This window comes from Aplidium turbinatum, chromosome 1 (genome assembly GCF_918807975.1).
Source record: "Aplidium turbinatum chromosome 1, kaAplTurb1.1, whole genome shotgun sequence".
Lineage (NCBI taxonomy): Eukaryota > Metazoa > Chordata > Ascidiacea > Aplousobranchia > Polyclinidae > Aplidium > Aplidium turbinatum.
This window is the reverse complement of record NC_137472.1, coordinates 47040822-47058442: the sequence shown is the minus strand read 5'-3', so window position 1 is coordinate 47058442 and position 17621 is coordinate 47040822. Positions and strand designations below refer to the sequence as shown.

At 36.5% G+C, this 17621-nt stretch overlaps 1 protein-coding gene across 1 annotated transcript in view; it reads left to right on the top strand.

Moving 5' to 3' along the window:
* Nucleotides 1-265: 265 nt before the first annotated feature.
* Nucleotides 266-17621, top strand: part of LOC145766441 (CD109 antigen-like) — a 34951-nt gene continuing 17595 nt past the window's right edge. The window contains exons 1-17 of the mRNA XM_082578157.1: nt 266-274; nt 715-895; nt 2547-2743; nt 3458-3582; nt 4228-4336; nt 6148-6378; nt 6697-6779; nt 9015-9150; nt 10500-10679; nt 11031-11228; nt 11595-11747; nt 12257-12370; nt 12793-12847; nt 15727-15862; nt 16422-16536; nt 16702-16815; nt 17131-17358. Of these exons, the coding sequence (XP_082434283.1) occupies nt 266-274; nt 715-895; nt 2547-2743; nt 3458-3582; nt 4228-4336; nt 6148-6378; nt 6697-6779; nt 9015-9150; nt 10500-10679; nt 11031-11228; nt 11595-11747; nt 12257-12370; nt 12793-12847; nt 15727-15862; nt 16422-16536; nt 16702-16815; nt 17131-17358 (2364 nt within the window). The remainder of the gene's footprint in view (nt 275-714; nt 896-2546; nt 2744-3457; nt 3583-4227; nt 4337-6147; nt 6379-6696; nt 6780-9014; nt 9151-10499; nt 10680-11030; nt 11229-11594; nt 11748-12256; nt 12371-12792; nt 12848-15726; nt 15863-16421; nt 16537-16701; nt 16816-17130; nt 17359-17621) is intronic.

Here is a 17621-nt window from a genome sequence, read left to right as displayed (position 1 = left end):
TTTTGAAACGCATTAAATTTTTTAAATCTACTAATAAATTTATGCTTGGTCTAATTGTACTACCATTTTAATAAACTTTTAAAAAATATTTGAAAAACTTCACATTTTGTTGAATCCTACATCTAAATTAATGAAAAATTGAAAGTAAAAATCTCAATCATGCAACTACTTTGTTTATTTGAACGTACCATTCAAATAAACTGCGACGTTACAGTTTTGTATTTATATTAACATTGTTTTTACAGGCTCTACTGTTGAAGTTAATATGGGAATGGTAAGAAACTTTACAAAATCATTGTTATTGTTAAACATTGTTTAAATCACTGTTATTGTTAAATCATTGTTATTGTTAAACTAAACTGGATTACTAGTACAAGGGTTGGTATTGTGTATTCAATTTTTATATTGGCAGAACAAAAGATGAAATAATGATTTTTTGTCATCCTGTGACTTGTATTTGTTTTTAAAGTAAAAATCTTTTTTGGAGAGAATAAGAAAATCTTTAGCTAACGTAGCTAGCCTCCCAGACAGCAAAATTCGTCATTTTTACATAGATTCGAAATTTGTAATTTTACGTCTACAGACGTTGAATCAGTGTAAAAATGGCGGGTTTTGTTGTTTGGGAGCTATGCCGTTAGTGTGATATGATTTTGGGAACACAAAACAGAATGATTTACCTTTAGTAGTCTGTTATAGTAAATTTTGTTTCTTCAGATACCATTTGATTTGGACGAAAGTAAAAATTTCATTTTCAATATTTCGGCCACAAGAAGGTCAGATTCGGGAGAAATGGAACTAGCTTTCAATGATTCGTCAACACAGTTTAGATTCGTTGTCAAAGCATTTACTGTGCTCATTCAAAGCGACAAAGCAATCTATCAACCTGGGGAAACAAGTACGATTGGATATTAGAAGGAGAGTTTTCTAGAAGATAATGTAGACTAGATTCAAGTATACTAGGATATATCTGACCAGTAGGCCACATTGACGCTCTTTAAAGTGGGAAGGTAAAAGACACTAAATTTCTTTCTTTCTTCTCACACAACCGAACTCTTCATCATTTACCAAAAGCTTGTAGCTTATCATAATTATTTTAAAGCAGACATTTGTGTTGATAAAAAATACTTTTTTACACTAAAAGTATATCCTGCTGCAAAACTGTCTGCCGTCCTTTTACCATCTAACTACAGTTAGCCGTACTGTGAGATCGCAGTTCATTCAATCTATTAATCTCGAAGAACCACAACAGTTGAGAGATATCAGCTCTTATTTCTTCAATTATATTAGTCATGGGTTTGAACACAACCGCATTGAAACATACTAGTAATATAGTAGTAATATCCTAAAATACACTAGTAATATCCCCAGTTCACTACGTCCCAAAAATTCCTGAAATTGACTTTCGGAAATTTCCGAAGTTGATTTCCAGAATTTCTACACTCTATACACCAATGGTTCTTAATCTTGTTTCCCTGTGGACCCTTTTAGTCAATATTCAAATCCAAATCTTCCCTACAAATTTAGTTTGTAAAAAATTCGTTTACATTAACAGTTTATGTGTGAGCTAGTTAAGCTGTCAGTTTCTGAAATGTTTAGATTTTACCATATTTTTGCTGTAATACTGCATGATTCTTTAGTATTTCTTTTAAAATATTTTCTTATCTAGGCCTGAAAAGGGCTGTATGACTAGCCGAGAACGTTCGCTTATTGATTTTTGTTTTTATAATGTTAAATGTAGTGTTTTTGCTGAGTGATGCCTGTTTATGGTTTTAAAACGCGAAAAGTAATTGTCATTGTTGGGGGGGTGGGGGCGGAAATTTTAAAGTTTTTCCAGAAGTCTGTCTTGTTGTTGTAGCCTATTTGTTGTATTCTAAAACCAGGGCTAAAGTTGGATTTGAAAACAAAAACGCCGATTATAACCCCCAACCCCCGTAGTATCAGCTACCTAAAATTCTTTGCGTGTGATTATTCGCTTTCCCAAAAAGGCGACTCTAGTTATGATATGGGCTGCGTAGTATCTGTGACATTACAGAGGCTGTCTACTCTTTTCATTACCAATTGATGCTCTCGACTTTTGAATGAGAGATATGAAGTCGCAAGGTGTATTTAGTGTGTGGAAACATCTTAATTCAAAATTAATTCGAACACGCTCTAAAGCTCTAGTCTAAGCCAACTTACAAGGCTTGAAAACTTCACAATCTTCAAACAAAACTCCCCCTACGAATCTCAAAATTTCCCTTTAGTGAAGAATTTCCCTCCGGTTGAGAACCACTGCCCTAAACAGCGAATCAGAAAGTTGCTTTGTGCCATATAGATAGATGTTGGCTATGTACTTTACCCGGGCGCTTATTTATAGAATAGGTTAGTCGTTGGAATTGCATCAGAGTGTTTCAAGCTTTTAGCTTTTTAAAAATAAAAGAAAGCCCGACAAACCCTTACAGCTCGTACAGTTATGTTTCTCAAGTTTGTAAAATTTTATTAGGGTCAGTGCATTCTGCTTTTTTCATGCTTGTAGGCCTACTGTTGAAATATATTTTTCTTTTCAGTACGTTTTCGTGGACTCTGTTTGCAGCCCGATCTTCGACCTGTTAGGGGAACTGCTGATTATCAGGTACAGGATCCCAATGGAAATGTAATTCTTCTGCAAAGAAATGCTTCTCTATCTCAAGGTGTAGTTGGGAATGAATTGCCACTGACAAATGAAGCAAGCAACGGAGAATGGACAATCACGTACACTGTTATGGTAATGTAAAATTATTTCAAAAGATGGTCTAATGCTCAAACAGTAGGCTAATCGTAATCTAATGCTAATGCATGGACAATCACGCCACTCTCCACATTAATTTTTTTCTATTTAAACTAAGTTACAATGGGCCTAGTCAACAGCAACACAACTATTTTGTGGCTTTCCAGAAAGAATTGATTTACTTGAAATTTTGTTGAGTAGTTTTAAATATCGTTTTACTTGATTCTTTGTTTTGTGTACTAAGACGTGGGCCCATGTATCTGATATCATACAAATATTGACAATCAAGGTAAAGACATGAGAAGAAAATTTCTGTGCGTTTAACGAACATTAACTCGACGCAATATTACTATTGAATGTAGAGTAAATATTTGGCACGTGAAAGAGAGTAGAAGACCTACACTTAAAAAAATTAAAAAATAGTTTTCAATTGGATATAGCCTAAAAACCGCTAACAATGGGATACATATGATTTTAACAAAAAACAAACTTTTGACAAACAAATTTGACAACAATGGAATAAGTGGCCTAGAAGTGCAAACGGATCTGTATTTGCAACATCGTTTAATAAGGTGAACAACTGAACATATGCTTTTATAGAGTGCTTCGAGGTTACAACAAGTTAACGTATATAATCACTTGAAGTGTTACTAGCGCATTAAGCAAACTAAAATCTGCATATCTACGATTGTATTGTTTCTTTATTTTCAGGGATACAAAAAAAGTCTTTCTGTCGTTGTTGAGTTTTACAAGTTGCCAAAGTTCGAAGTGTCAGTAGAAGGACCGTCATACATATGTCCCGAGACTGAAAGATTTACCATCAAATTAACGGGAACGTAAGATACCGTACTGTCATAATACAAATTCATACGTACAAGTAGGTTATGTTAAAATTTAACCGGGCATACGTAAGCTAAATGAAACATTAGGATAGAAACACTTACAATGCAGACGCAGAAAACGACGCTGGTTATGGGGTGCTAAAGGGATAAACTCTGTTCCAAAAGCTCAAAAAATACAAGTCATTGGTTTATTTAATTAATTTCATCTTTTTTATATTCTTAAAAATGCATGACTTTAATGGTACACCGCACCAAAAGATTGATGATATAAACTAGTTTGAACCGGTTAAATCTACATAGTTTCTATACTTTGCTTCGTGAGTGAGGAATGAATCTTTTTCAGAAATACTAAAGCAAGTAAAAGAGACGGTTCCATTGCTTTCCGTTTAAGCGTAAAGTGTGATACAATTTGAACAACTCTAATACAAACTCTGACACGTTTTTAAATCACTTAATTTTTAACAGTGTTAAAATCGAGTTTAGAAATTTTTATCAAAATTGAAATCGGATTCGCAATTTAGATCGTAAGATCATTGAAGTTGGTTAAAACTACTGGTATAAATATAATGCAAGCATATAATTTAATTTAATATAATTTTAGCCAAACTATTTTAAGCACAAATGAGCACTTTTTTCCAGTTATACGTATGGTGAACTTGTAAAAGGATCAGCTACCTTGACCCTCTCCTTGGAATTTGTGTACGGAAGATCAGAAGCAACCACAAGAAGAATTCGAAGGACAGTGAAGGTTGTAATGTAAAGCCCTTATAATGCATTGTTAAAAACTTATTTCACATGTCAAAGAAAGAGTTTTGGTTCAGTTCTGAGACTGGTACAGCTGGCACTTGAGAAGCCCTTGATCTTGGGGATGGGTTTCAATAAACTACAAACTATACAAAATCCTTTTAATCTAAATAAACAGACATTAAATATTTTAATTTTTTTGCGTCCAGCATCATTTTAAAATCATGCTCGTAAACAATTGACACAGAGTTTTGTTTTTAACAAAATAACTGAATAGGTATTGATAACTTTCAAAATGCGTGTCGTAAGGTGAGAAATATGAAGGTTGTTGGGAACAAAAAGTTAGAATTAGGGAATTTTTTAGATTTTAGGAATTTATTACAGAATTTGAGCCTTGCAAGAAAGGTTGCCAGAATTGCTTATATTTTTAGACCAAACTATAAAAATACGCTTGGCTCAAAAGAAATAAAAGGTTTCAAAATCGCAATATCGTGCAAGTCACCATACAGCCAAGCATCACTGTGTCATCTACATTAAATGTGCATTACAAAACAACATTTTGCTTGGTCTCATATGACTGTGAAACAAACTAGCTAGGCAAAATAGAACCAACTGATAGTGGGTTGTACGATTTTATGTTTAGACGTTGAATTATACATTTCTGATGTATCTTGTCATGTTGTTAACTCTGGAATACATGTGTGAGAAGTTATTAATTACTAGAACGACGTGAAAAAGTGTATACCGCTAACGACGAAAAGTGTCGAATCGATACCTTCACTATTAGCGAAACAACATCACTCTAGGTCACGTAAAATATTTATTTAAGCTGACATGTGTAGTTTTTGAGTTTCAGACTAAGTCAGGACAACAAATTATAAGTTCTTAACACTAAAACTGTAGTTTTTTGACAGTGTCCTGACAATTATTATTGATGCGCGACACATTCTTTGCATTCAATAAGTTTCTTATCACCAGTATAGCATTTTCCGCCGGTTGGCTTTCAGCAGTGCTGGCAGTGCCGGTCTGAGGGTATTTCGGGCCCTGTGCGGAATACGCTTTGCGGGCCCCAATGACAATAATCCGATTCAGTAGCGTAGCTAGGTATTTTGAAAGGGGAGGGCTTTTGACGGCCGTGTTCGCCGAAAGCGACACCCAGCGGCGGGGCGTCTGGGGGGCCTCCCCAGAAATTTTTGAAAAATTACTTTTAACTTGGTGCATTTTGAGAGCATCTTCGACAAAAATACCGGTACTTGGATACCGGTGCATACTGCATTCTCTGATAGGGACAGTAGGCTACATTACAGTATGATCTGCAATCCCTAATTTTTTGAGTAAAATTCGGCCCCCCTATGTTGCGGGCCCTGTGCGATCGCACGGTTTGCACACCCCAAAGACCGGCACTGAGTGCTGGCAAATGGTTACAGTGTTATTGTTGTCCAGCACATTTTCGTCGCCTTCTGAAAGATCTGGGGAGTTCTTCCTTTGTTCTGTTATGTATAATTTTTGCATTTTTGTCTGCAAAGACGCTACTCAGCTCATCAACCAGTTGCAACTTCGACACTTTCTTTGTTAGAGGTATATCATCTGATAAAAAAAATGATTCTTTTCACAATGTCTATCAACACAGTTCAAAAGTTACGCCATTGCCGTTACATGAAGCTACTGAAACTCTCATGGTGATAGAACTGGCGAAAATTAGAAAGTGTCAATTTCGACACCTCCGTCGTTTCAGTGTTAACTATTGACAAATGAAGATACACCCTCTAGATCCATTATTTACAAATAATTAAACTAATATTTGTTATTTTTCAGAATTTTGATGGACAAATGGAGTTTTACTTTACTAAACAAGAAATCATGGATGCATTACAATGGGATGGAACTTCCCGTAGACGCTTGGCTGCAGTTGGAAAAGTCACTGAAGCGCAAACTGCTATAGAGTTTACGGGTATCTCTGTTGTTGAAGTTATGGAAACCAAAATCAAAGTCGACACATTGTTCCGGCTGGACACGATTAAGCCTGGCCTCGACTACACTGCTTATGTAAGATTTTCCAGGTTTCTAAATAACGTTTATTTAGTAATCGTCTACTGGCATGCTTAAAAAGCTTTATTAGCCCATGGAAGCAGGAAAACACAGTAGGCTGTATGTAGTGTTTAGATTTTCATATGTACATTTGTCAAAGACCTTAATTTGATGTCCAGTCTTCGTGATGCTTATCAAATAATACTTATGTCAGTAAACGCAATTGATCCCTATAAAGTTTCAGAAGTTAATTGAAGTGTTGAAGTAAGCTCTTAGAATTGTATTTTTTCGTTTTTTTTTCCAAAAGATTAATTGTTTTTTTACATCTTGGTTTAGATTAGAGTTTCCGAGCAAGATGGAAAGCTTTTAATGAACGCAGATAAGCAAAATAACCAACTGATTGTGGAAATTCAATATAGGTAATTCTTACAACTATCTTTTGCAGCCTACCAGCTGGTTAAACATGAGTAGCAACCCCGTGCTGGCGTGCATTTTTTAGTGTCTTTTAAAGCGAATTTTTCTTAGTAATTTATATATCGTAACGCACTGTTTTTCTACTGAATAACTTAATGCATAAACCATTTCACCTGCAAGCTAGAACCGTAAAAATTTACTCTCTGTGACTTGGCAGATTTATATCTTGTGTCGCATCGTAGGTTATTATTGCCTTACTGTTTATTAATGAGCCCCAGACAAAAAATATACCAGTTACAAAAAGTGATATACCTCCAGTCAGCAAGCAAGTTACCGAAAAAAAACGACTGAAGTTCAAAAGGTTCTGAGCCAGCGACTCGACTGTGAACAGCAGCGATTCTGTTTTGCGCTTAAACCATGGAGACATACAGTATACATACAAACCTTACCAACATCCAAGCTTCAAATCTTATTGGAGGCTCACCTCTGCGCTAGATAGCAGTCAAAGGCGCTAGTACCGGTACTGTACATATCCGTAGTTGCTTGCTAAGTCGTTTGTATTTAAACCGATGCGGTTAGAACCTAAAGATGAGTGGAAAGTTTGCAATTTTGTTTGTCGTATCCAGGCTTACACCCGGTGGTTGAAGATTTAGATTAAGTGGACGGGAAGGCAAGGAAGCCAATCTTCGTGTCCACCTTCAGACATGCCTTTAAGTGTCCTGCCACAGACACAGCCGCATGCTCTTGAGCGGTGTCGAACCGACGCCCTTTCGATTGCTGTTTCAGTATTCAGATTTCAGTGTCGGCTGCATAGCCGAGTGGTGAGAGCCCTGGAAGGGCAATCAAAAGGTTGCCGGTTCGACACCGCTCAAGAGCATGTGGCTGTGTCTGTGGCAGGACACTTAAAGATATGCCTGAAGGTGGACACGAAGATTGGCTTCCTTGCCTTCCCGTCCACTTAATCTAAATTTTCAACTACCGGGTGTAGCCTGGATACGACAAACAGTTTGCAATAATCGAATAGGTCATAGTCTATTGAAAGCGCTTTCAGTTAGACCTATTCCTTCTCCTCTCTCGCTTCCATCGCGCGTCCGCTGTTACGAAGGAACCAAAATAGTTGAAAGAAGACATTTGCTCAATTGTACACGCGATCTGCCCGGTGAAGTGTAAAATAGGGTTTACATTTTTGTAGCGAGTAGAATTCTTCTGGGACTCTAGAGTGGTGAATATTGATTTCCACACAAACTTATGTTTAAGATTCAGGAATCACGCTACTTTCGTATAAGTTAAAGGAAAGTTGTGAAACTTGGACCACTGTTTAGTTTGGACCAACACCCATTTTATATTTAAAAGTGTTTGTTGTTCATGGTTTGTAAACAAATTGAATCAAGAGTTGAAATAATCCAAATCAACGAAATTTCGGCACATTTGATTGAGAAATGTGGCAGCCTTGTTTGAATTTTTCCTACCCTTCGAATTAATTTAATTTTGTTGCACTTGAGATTAGAAACTGGATCCTAGAGCTTCAAGCAATAAAGTTTTTGTCACTTATTATGCTGGTACACTGCTTAGTGACTAAGCTTGAAGTGCAGCAGATGTAATATTCTAGTTGCATAGTTAAAGAAATAATTAGTATTGCTAGATGCGAGAATAAGAGTATGTAACTCGGAAACAGAAATGTGTAACTTGGACCAGTCTTTTCGTACTCACCTAAGGTTGCTTCTTGTACCATGTACATGTTTTAGTCAGGGCATTTAAGGTTGCCTGACAACGCTGGAAACAGTGAAAGGCTTTAAATTTTTTTATAATATCATCGCACATTGGCAGATTGGTTTCTCGAAAGATCGCAATAGTGAAAACAATGGACGAACTATTCTTTGGCAGTAAGGGACAGCCCCAACCACAAAGAATGTCATTTTACATCGTTTCACCATCTCTACTGTATTCGTCTGATCTCTAGATGTTGAAAATATATGTCGTAGGCTAAGTGGGACTTGATGGATATAGCTAATAATGATCTTGACTCTAGGCCTACAGGTGCAAAGTTGAAAAACAAAAACCTGAAAAGAAAAGCAATGAATACAGTAGATGTACGATGAATACTGAAAGATGGTACAGATAGTACAGTTTGGTTTTGTAAAAAAAAGGTTTTGTATGCATGATCAAAACAATTGCTGTATTTCGTGGATACTTTGCACGACTTGCTGTTCTGATGAAAATGTACATGAATTTATTTCCAGATATGTCCAAACTATTGGGTTTGATGCTGAAGATCTCCAAAAAAATGAAGCATTGGTTTTCGACATTCCAGACAACGGAGTCATTGTATTAACTTTGAAAGCAAGAACAGACAATTTTACGTCCGTTACGTTTAGGGTAAGCATTAAAAACATAACTATACAAAAAACACAAATATTTTCAGTAGAATATGATTAACATCTGTATGCACATACGCGGAGCCGTGTGAGCACCATATCGCCCCTCCACTAGTGGGCCCCTAATATGTGTAGTGATTGCTACGACCAGAAAGCGTCTAGGGCGGCAAACTCATTCAATGTAGGGAAAAAATTTACATTCATCATTTTAGCAAAGAATAAACAAACTTTAAGATTTTATGAAAACAAACAGTTACTAGTCTATGCCGACAATGCAGAAGGGGATCAAGAAAAAAAGTTTGGAAAGGATCAGAGTTTCAACAAAGTAGAATTTATAACATAACTAAACAATGCGATGCAAATCTTAATGTCCAAATAAACGAACTGAAAGGGGGTGTGGAGGACTTGCCCCCAGAAAATTTTGACAAATACAAGCTTGTTTTGGTCACTTTTTAGGCAACTTGTAAGATAAATTTGACTTTGCACTAAACTGTAACGACACTCCGGACTGAAAAGCACAAACTGAACAAATGATGCAAGAATGATTACAAGTAAATTATACGATGAGAAACAGGTCACATGAGGGGTAAACTACATGCATTTGATAAACAATTAGAACACACACAAAAAGAACAATGAGCCACAGGCGAATAACTACCGGTTGAGAGACGGATTACGTTTGATTTTTAAGGCTTCCATGATCTTAGTCAGAAAATCAGATCTGCCTCGAGAGATGATTTTAAATCGGTCGATCGAGACATTGTCAGTGCACGGTTTACAAGAGGCCATGTGCTCTTTAATTGCACTTTTGGTTGTTAAGTTTGGGTTTAAGTGCTTTCCGGCCCTTGTCAACAAATGTCTGGTTGACACACCAACGTATATTATGTATGTCTGGTTTGCGTCACGCAAACAACTAAATTGATGCACAACATTCGAAGAATCCCAACGTATAATATACTCGTAATCATTCTTGTATCATTTGTTCAGTTTGTGCTTTTGAGTCCGGAGTGTCGTTACAGTTATAGTCAAATCTATCTCACAATTTTTCATTTTCTGTTTATTGCAGAGTTAATTCTTGATGACACACGTACGTGTCGAAAACGTTTAAGTTATTATGTAGTATATTTTGTTTTGTGCGTAATGCATTATGTTATGCCGCTAAGGTTATTTTGTTTTGTTTGTCTAGTATTCGAAACTGTACACCAAAGAAATGCTTTTGAAAATTTTAACCGGCATCCAACATTTTTTGATTTTATAATAATAAAAAAAAAAGGATTGCTGTCCGCCATGACGTAGCCTACCGTCACGATGTCCAACAATCGGTGCAAATGATGCATATACGCTTTTCAGCCATATGTCAACGAAACAGCTGAAAACATCCGCTATCGAGCTCAATGGACGGCAAACCGCGCTGAATCTCCTTCGGATTCATTCCTGCAAATTTCAACAACACAAGGCACTGTCGAACCCGGAAGCTTAGCTCACCTAAGCATCAGGACGACAGAACCTGTCAGTCAGCTCAATGTCCAGGTAAAAAATGCTTTCTTGTGGAGCACCATGCAGTATTTTAAAGTCACTTTTGAAACCACGTGCAACCGTATGAAGAAACTTGCTTTGTCCTGTTACCTGTAGGTTACAATTTATAATGTTTGTTTTTTATACTGTAGCCTACATTACTCTGCTGTGTACTGTGTAGTGAAGTAGACCTAATTGCTTTGCAAGTAGTTCAGTTTTAAACTTGATGAAACTTGAAAAATTGCTGGACAAGGTTTATTTTTTGCAGCTAATTTTACTTCCTTAATTTCCTACAAAAATGAATTTTTAATTGACATTGTACTGTATTGTACTAAATCGAATTTTGAGCACTTGATCATATTTTAGATAATTTCTCGGGGACGAGTCATCAGACAAACTACTATCTCAGTAAAAAAGAACGGCGAAAAAGTATTCCCTTTTCAATTTGAAACTACTCATACAATGATTCCGAACGTTAATGTGTTGGTTTATTATGTACGAGAGGACGGAGAAATTGTAGCCGATCAAATCCGAATCACTGTTTCCTTTCAACTACAAAACCAGGTTTTGATGAATTCATTATATTAGTGTTAAAAATCTACATAAATAAATAAAATATTTTAAATACCTTTATGAGTTTCATATAGCTATAATTATGTCGTCCGTTCTTTTTATCAGTACAACGTACTACGCTGCATGCCTACCATCCTACCAATCAAAGAGCCTGATTAGTAGCTGACAGGGGTACAGGTTGGGGTAAAGCAATCGCAACAGCACGTTTGTAGTTAGTTTAATTAGTTTCAGGATTTTAAAATTTGAGTTGATGTAAACTGTGTGAATTATTCAATGCAACACATGTTGCCTCACAAAAAAACAAAAACAAATTGTGCTTTTGTAACTTTATTTTATTTTTTTGTGTTCTTTTGAAAGGTCACAGTTGAGGGCCCTTCCGACAGACTCGATGTACAAACGGACGTGGACATTCGCGTCCAAACTTCAGCACCGGGCTCATACATCGGCGTGCGAGCGATAGATGAAAGCGTCCTTCTGCTGAGAACTGGAAGCGACATCACTGAAGAAAGGGTCAGCTTTAATCATGAACTTTAGAAAAAATAAGCTGTAGCTTGTTTGCTGTTACTTGACGAATGGAAAGTTTGCATATCAACAAACAAAATTTTATTTATTCTTTCCTTTGTCATTTTAGCTTACTTAAAAAAACACGAAAGCACTGTTCTTGTACTGCTAACTACAGCAGTTTGTACTAACTGTCACTAAATACGTCGCTGATACGAGCGTGCGCTGAAAAAATATGAAACCTTAAGTGCTAAAACGTAACGCAAAAATCTCAAGATCAGGCTACATTGATATAACTGCAAAAACGAACAGTCACCAATTAGCGCACGAATTTAATTGTTATTTATTGGGAGACTTTGGTGTAGATAGAGTACTTCTAGTGCTTTCACGGAAAATGAACACGATAGTTGCTTTGTACACTTGTGAAACGTTCTAGCTGTACTAGTGTAGGTCATTAATTTTTATTAAAATTGCTTTAATTTCTCCAAGACAGTGTTTTTTACAATTTTTTTTTTCAGGTTTCCGAAGATTTGAATGAATATTCTCCTTCCAATAATTTTAACCCTATTCTATTCCGCTACTGGTACTTTCCCATCCCATCCGGTGCCAGAGATGCCTTTACCGTATTTCGGGTATGTTAAGTTGTTTGTTGCACAATAAACAATCATGTTGATTTCCTTCATGTAAAATCGAGACTTATGCCTGGTGATTAAAGATTTTGATTAATTTGATGAGAGGGCAAGAAGCCAATCATCTTAACTACATTCAAGCATGTTACAAGCATCTTGTTTAGTCATGGCCGCGTAATTTTTAATCGGATCAATCCTATGTCTTTCAGGGTATTGTACGGCATCTCGCAAATCCTGTCGACATTTCAGCCATCATGCGGTTTCCTGCCATCATTTTTATTTAGATTTTTTACAGCATAGTATTTGTTTCATAGCAAGAGCCGTATTTTAATCTTGTTGAAATATTACTCGTCAATCAACAGAAATAATGTCTCCATTTGTCAATTTAGAATATTTTCATGCTTTTGTCTACATTGATTTTACAGGAAGCTGGGATTATAGTATTGACGGATGCTTTCCTTTATCAAGCTCCCACTCCAAGTAATGTGATAGATGATTTTTTCTTTTCTAAAAAAAGTAGCCTACTCATGATTAAGTAGCAGCACATTTGTCCCCTATCACAGATGTTTGATCATTTTCTCAATGGGGTTTTTCATGCAGTCAAACTAAAACACTTTTCCCCAAAGTTGTAATTTGATCTTTCAGATACAACCGATTGTAGTTTAAAACATGAAGATAGTTTTAATTTTGTATGCGTTGCCTTCAGTTTCTAGGTTTCTGGTCAAACTTTTACCTTTTTATTTTCTACACAATATTTTTAAAGTTTAAACCAACCTTAGAATTTTGTAAAAACATCACATAAGCAGCCAATAAGAGGCAATGAATGATTCTTCATTCAATACAAAGTGAGCCTACAAATGAAAAAAAAAGTATAACTTATCCACTTTTGAAAAGTTAAATAAACTTAAAATTGCCTGTCAGTTGCACAAATTGTTAAGGTCTAATCGCTGAAGGAGTAGTGAAGCTCTTCAAAAATGACCGAAGGTTAAGCTTTGGTGTTTTGAGATTCTATGATGCAAATACAATGAAAAGTTAAAAGATTGTGCAGATTAACGGCATAGAGTAGACCGAAGACTATACTACTGTAGGCTACTGTGCAATAATCAAATATTATATTTAAGCTGGTAGTTATCAGTAATCATCAAGCTTAGGCTACAGTAGGGGAGGATGAGGTAAGTTGAGCCACTTTTTACTTAAACGCTTCTACTAAGAAAACCGCTTGGTTTACAATAAAAGTGAAAGTGGCAGCATAATGGTTGATGCTTTGGCTTTAATTTAACAAAATTTTTTTTTTCATATCTCATAAGAATATTGAAAAAAGACATGTTTTAAATATTATGTCATTTTGGCTCAACTTACCTACCCCACGTGGTAAGTTGAGCCGGGGTGTGAGGAAAGTTGAGCCACTCATTTAAGTTCAATAACAAAAGCTGTAGCAATGGTAGCCTACATATAAAATGTTATGCAATTCATATGTTCACGAAATTATTGCCCAGCTATTTGTCCCGAATTGTAACATGGACTGTGACAAAATGGTGACGTCATCATTGCGATGCACTGTCATGCTTGAGCGACAACCTCTCATTATTTTTTCTCTATTCACTAACTCGTGCTTTCGCTGCTTGGCGAAACGTGGTTCGGCCTTTTACGATGTGATGATGATGATGGCATATGAGCAATCTTTCCAGGCTAGATTGGAGGGCAGGAAATCTTCAGCCACTCAGCAGTCTCGTTGTCCAGGACCCTCAGACCATGCGCACCGTGTGGAGGCCGGTGGGTTAGGCAGTGGTGGATGACATGGTCTGCGGTCTGTTCCGTTGCACCACACTCGCATTCTGATGAAGGAGCCAGGCCCCACTTGTGCATGTCCGAACGAAAGCGGCCGACACCAGTTCGCAGGAGGTTAAGCCTGACCCACGCAAGCCTTGCGAGGGACATCCATGGTGGACGGGGATTGGCGTCGGGTATGAAGTCACGGAGCGTGGAGGTGTGATTTTGCCACTCCGTGTTCCACATGTGGTTCGTCCAGTGTGCCGCACTTAAACCAAGTTCTTCTGCGCTCTTAAGTACGATGTGATAAATCTTTCGGACGGACGTATTAGAGTGTGCAGTGACTATTCCACTTCACAATTGATCCAGTCTCTTGTTGACAATATGTAATCTTCACTCAACACATGTGGAACTTGAGTCGAAAGTAAGAAAGAAGACAGGTTGGGTAGCAGTTCACTTAGCTGCTACCAGGAAGAAAGAGCAACATGTGAAAGGATAAATTTATTTTGTTGTGACAGTTCGACTGGAAATTGCGCACTTCCCAGCCATCGTCAACAAACGTCAACAGACGTTAAATCAATGTAGTACTAGCAGATCGTGTTAACTGAGCTGCAGTGCAGAAAATAAAACGATGAATTAATACACAATCCTGATTAAATAAACCTCCAAATGTGAATTTTCTAAATCAATTTCCGTTGTCTGTCAGATCTAAACTTATTCCATATGCCACTGATCAAGAGAGCATGGAAACCGGAATTTCTGCTGACGACAGAAAGTTTCTCCAAGTGGTCGTGTGAGGAAGCTTTAACAACATTCTCTTTAAGAAAAGCACACTCATCGTCTGCTGTGAAGACAAAGGACAACTTTTCCTCGGACTCTCCAGGCACTTTTTTTAAAAAGTTGGCCTCAATTTCTCCATCTTCATTGAAGCATTCAATTTACCAATGTAATGCACAGGTCGGGTTTTCCCTTGCATGTTGCTAGTAGGCTTCAGGTTACAAATAAGTTCAAACTTCAATAGACTAATGGACAAATTATTTTTCCAGAGATTTAGACTATTAAAAAGTAAAATACACTCTGTTATCTATTTAATGACTACATATATCATCACTTAACACTGGCAGCTGAAGTGAGGTAAGTTGAGCCACCGGCTCAACTTACCTGTACATCACTGGCTCAACTTACCTCAAGGCCGCCAGTAAAAGTTAAACGGGAATTTCTCCAGTCATATATGAGCTAGCAACCTCACTTTAATAGTTTCTGAATAAGCTAACATTAGTGATTACTGTTAGACATATCAATACAGGTGAATGCCACAGACATTTTGTACAACTCAAAAAATCTTTTTTTTCAAAAAGTTCAAAAAGCTTCCCAAAATCACTAAAAACAGTTTTTCGGTCTTTCTACGAGACAAAGGCCCATAATATTTACAGAACAGCTCCATATAAAATAAACGGTCAGGTAGATGGCAATAGAAAGTTGATGCGATTTTTATTTTTGGAGTTACAGGGGGTGGCTCAACTTACCCACTGGCACAACTTACCTCACCTTCCCCTAAGCCCTACATAAACGCATTGCTTATGTTTCAGACTTTCCTTATCTCGAAATTAGCAGAGTGACTGGTGGCAGAAGCGTCCTTGAAAGTAGTTCAGGTGATGGCCAGCAAGAGAGCAACGAACGATCTGAATTTCCAGAGACATGGATTTGGGAAAATACAATTGCCGGGTATTGCAAAAGTTAGATCATAAAGCTTAGATTACTTAACAATTGACATATATTGGTATAAACGAGCAGTAGGACCCACGTTAGCCAATTTTATCGATTGTATATTCCGTTGTAAGATGCGTCCAAGAAATTTGAAATAAAATAGCTTGCTGAATTGAATTAACACAGGACTCTTGCTATTCCGTTATGTAGCAGACATCACTGCTCACTGGTAGGCTACCCTAAAAAATTTAAAACAAATTATACTAATGATGGACTGCAGAATTCGTTAAAAAAAATAACTAAGGAGAAGATATCCGCATTAATAGGATACGGAAATAAAAATATTGTTGTTAATGCACAATCAAAGCAAAAAAAGGATGATACCTAGCAGAAGTTAACGAGACCAAGTAAAAAATGCTTTTCTATTCATTTTTTTGCTAATTTCATCATTAAAAACAATAAATATAAAGTAGAAAACTAATTTCTCTGCATATTTTTCTCCATTTTTCTTTCATTGTCAAACTGAAGTCTTCCAATCACCTTATTTACGTCTTAGTGATACTTTACTGTTTCGCAGTGATGACGGTTCAGCAACTATATCAGCCAAAACACCGGATACCATCACATCTTGGGTGGTAACAAGCTTCTCTGTGTCGGATGAATATGGTCTTGGTGTATCAAATCCTTATAAAGTAAGCCTATAAGAATCAAAGTCTTTGTATCATTGTTTAACAGTTATAAAACCCTTAACTTGTGGTTTAGTTGCTTAATGATTTACTTCGCTTAAGGCCTACTTGCTTGTTGCTATTTGGTGACTGTTTGATTATCTACAAATTGAATTTAATCTCCTTTTTTAGCTCACCGTATTCAGAGACTTTTTCATTTCAATGAATTTACCTTTGAAAGTTACTCGAGGAGAAATTGCCATTGTTCAAGTTGTTGTGTTCAACTACTTTGATCGAGACCTTGAGGTGAGTGATTGTTCTCGTCTGGCCAAAGAAAGTGTCAACTGAAAATCAAAAATATGAAAATGTAATAAAGATACACTTTCATGGCTACTTGAGTTTGCAATATAGAAAAGTTAACTTCAATTATATACCTCTTTCTAATCTGCAAGCCGTGTTGTAAATATTTTCTGATGAGTATTGTTTTGTCTATTACATTCACAATGTATTTGGACATTGTAAATGCCTATAGGAATAATCAAAAAAGTACAAAATTATACAACAGTAGCTGTTTTAAATCAACAAATCTATCGCCTCATAATAGTTAATTTATATTTTTAGGTTGATCTGACATTACATATAAACTCTAAGTTTATTGCAATTGACTTGCTAAGACCTGGAGACGACCCTATGGCAGCTGGACAAGTCCGTAATTTTGTTATCCCTGCCGGAGGATCCTATTCAGTAAAATATCCGCTCCGCTTTAATCTGCTTGGAGAGTGGCCTATTCGAGTTTCGGCAAGGTCCGACCTTGCTACTGATGCTGTGGTTCGCCACGTTTCAGTAAAGGTAAATGAAGATACAACAAAATAAAAAGATCACAAAATGATGATACAGTACTAGCAGTGGATCTAGAAAAACAATTGTAGGCGACACCAAATCGAATTTAAAAAAAATCTAATTAAAATTTGTAAAACCACTTTGATAGGGGATTAGGGAGTTTGCTTTAAAATACTTCTGGCAATTTTGACTTTGTTCTGATTGCTATTTGTGCATTAATATTTGTGAAATGATTTGTTGTTCAAGACCCATAGGCTACTATTTATTTGACT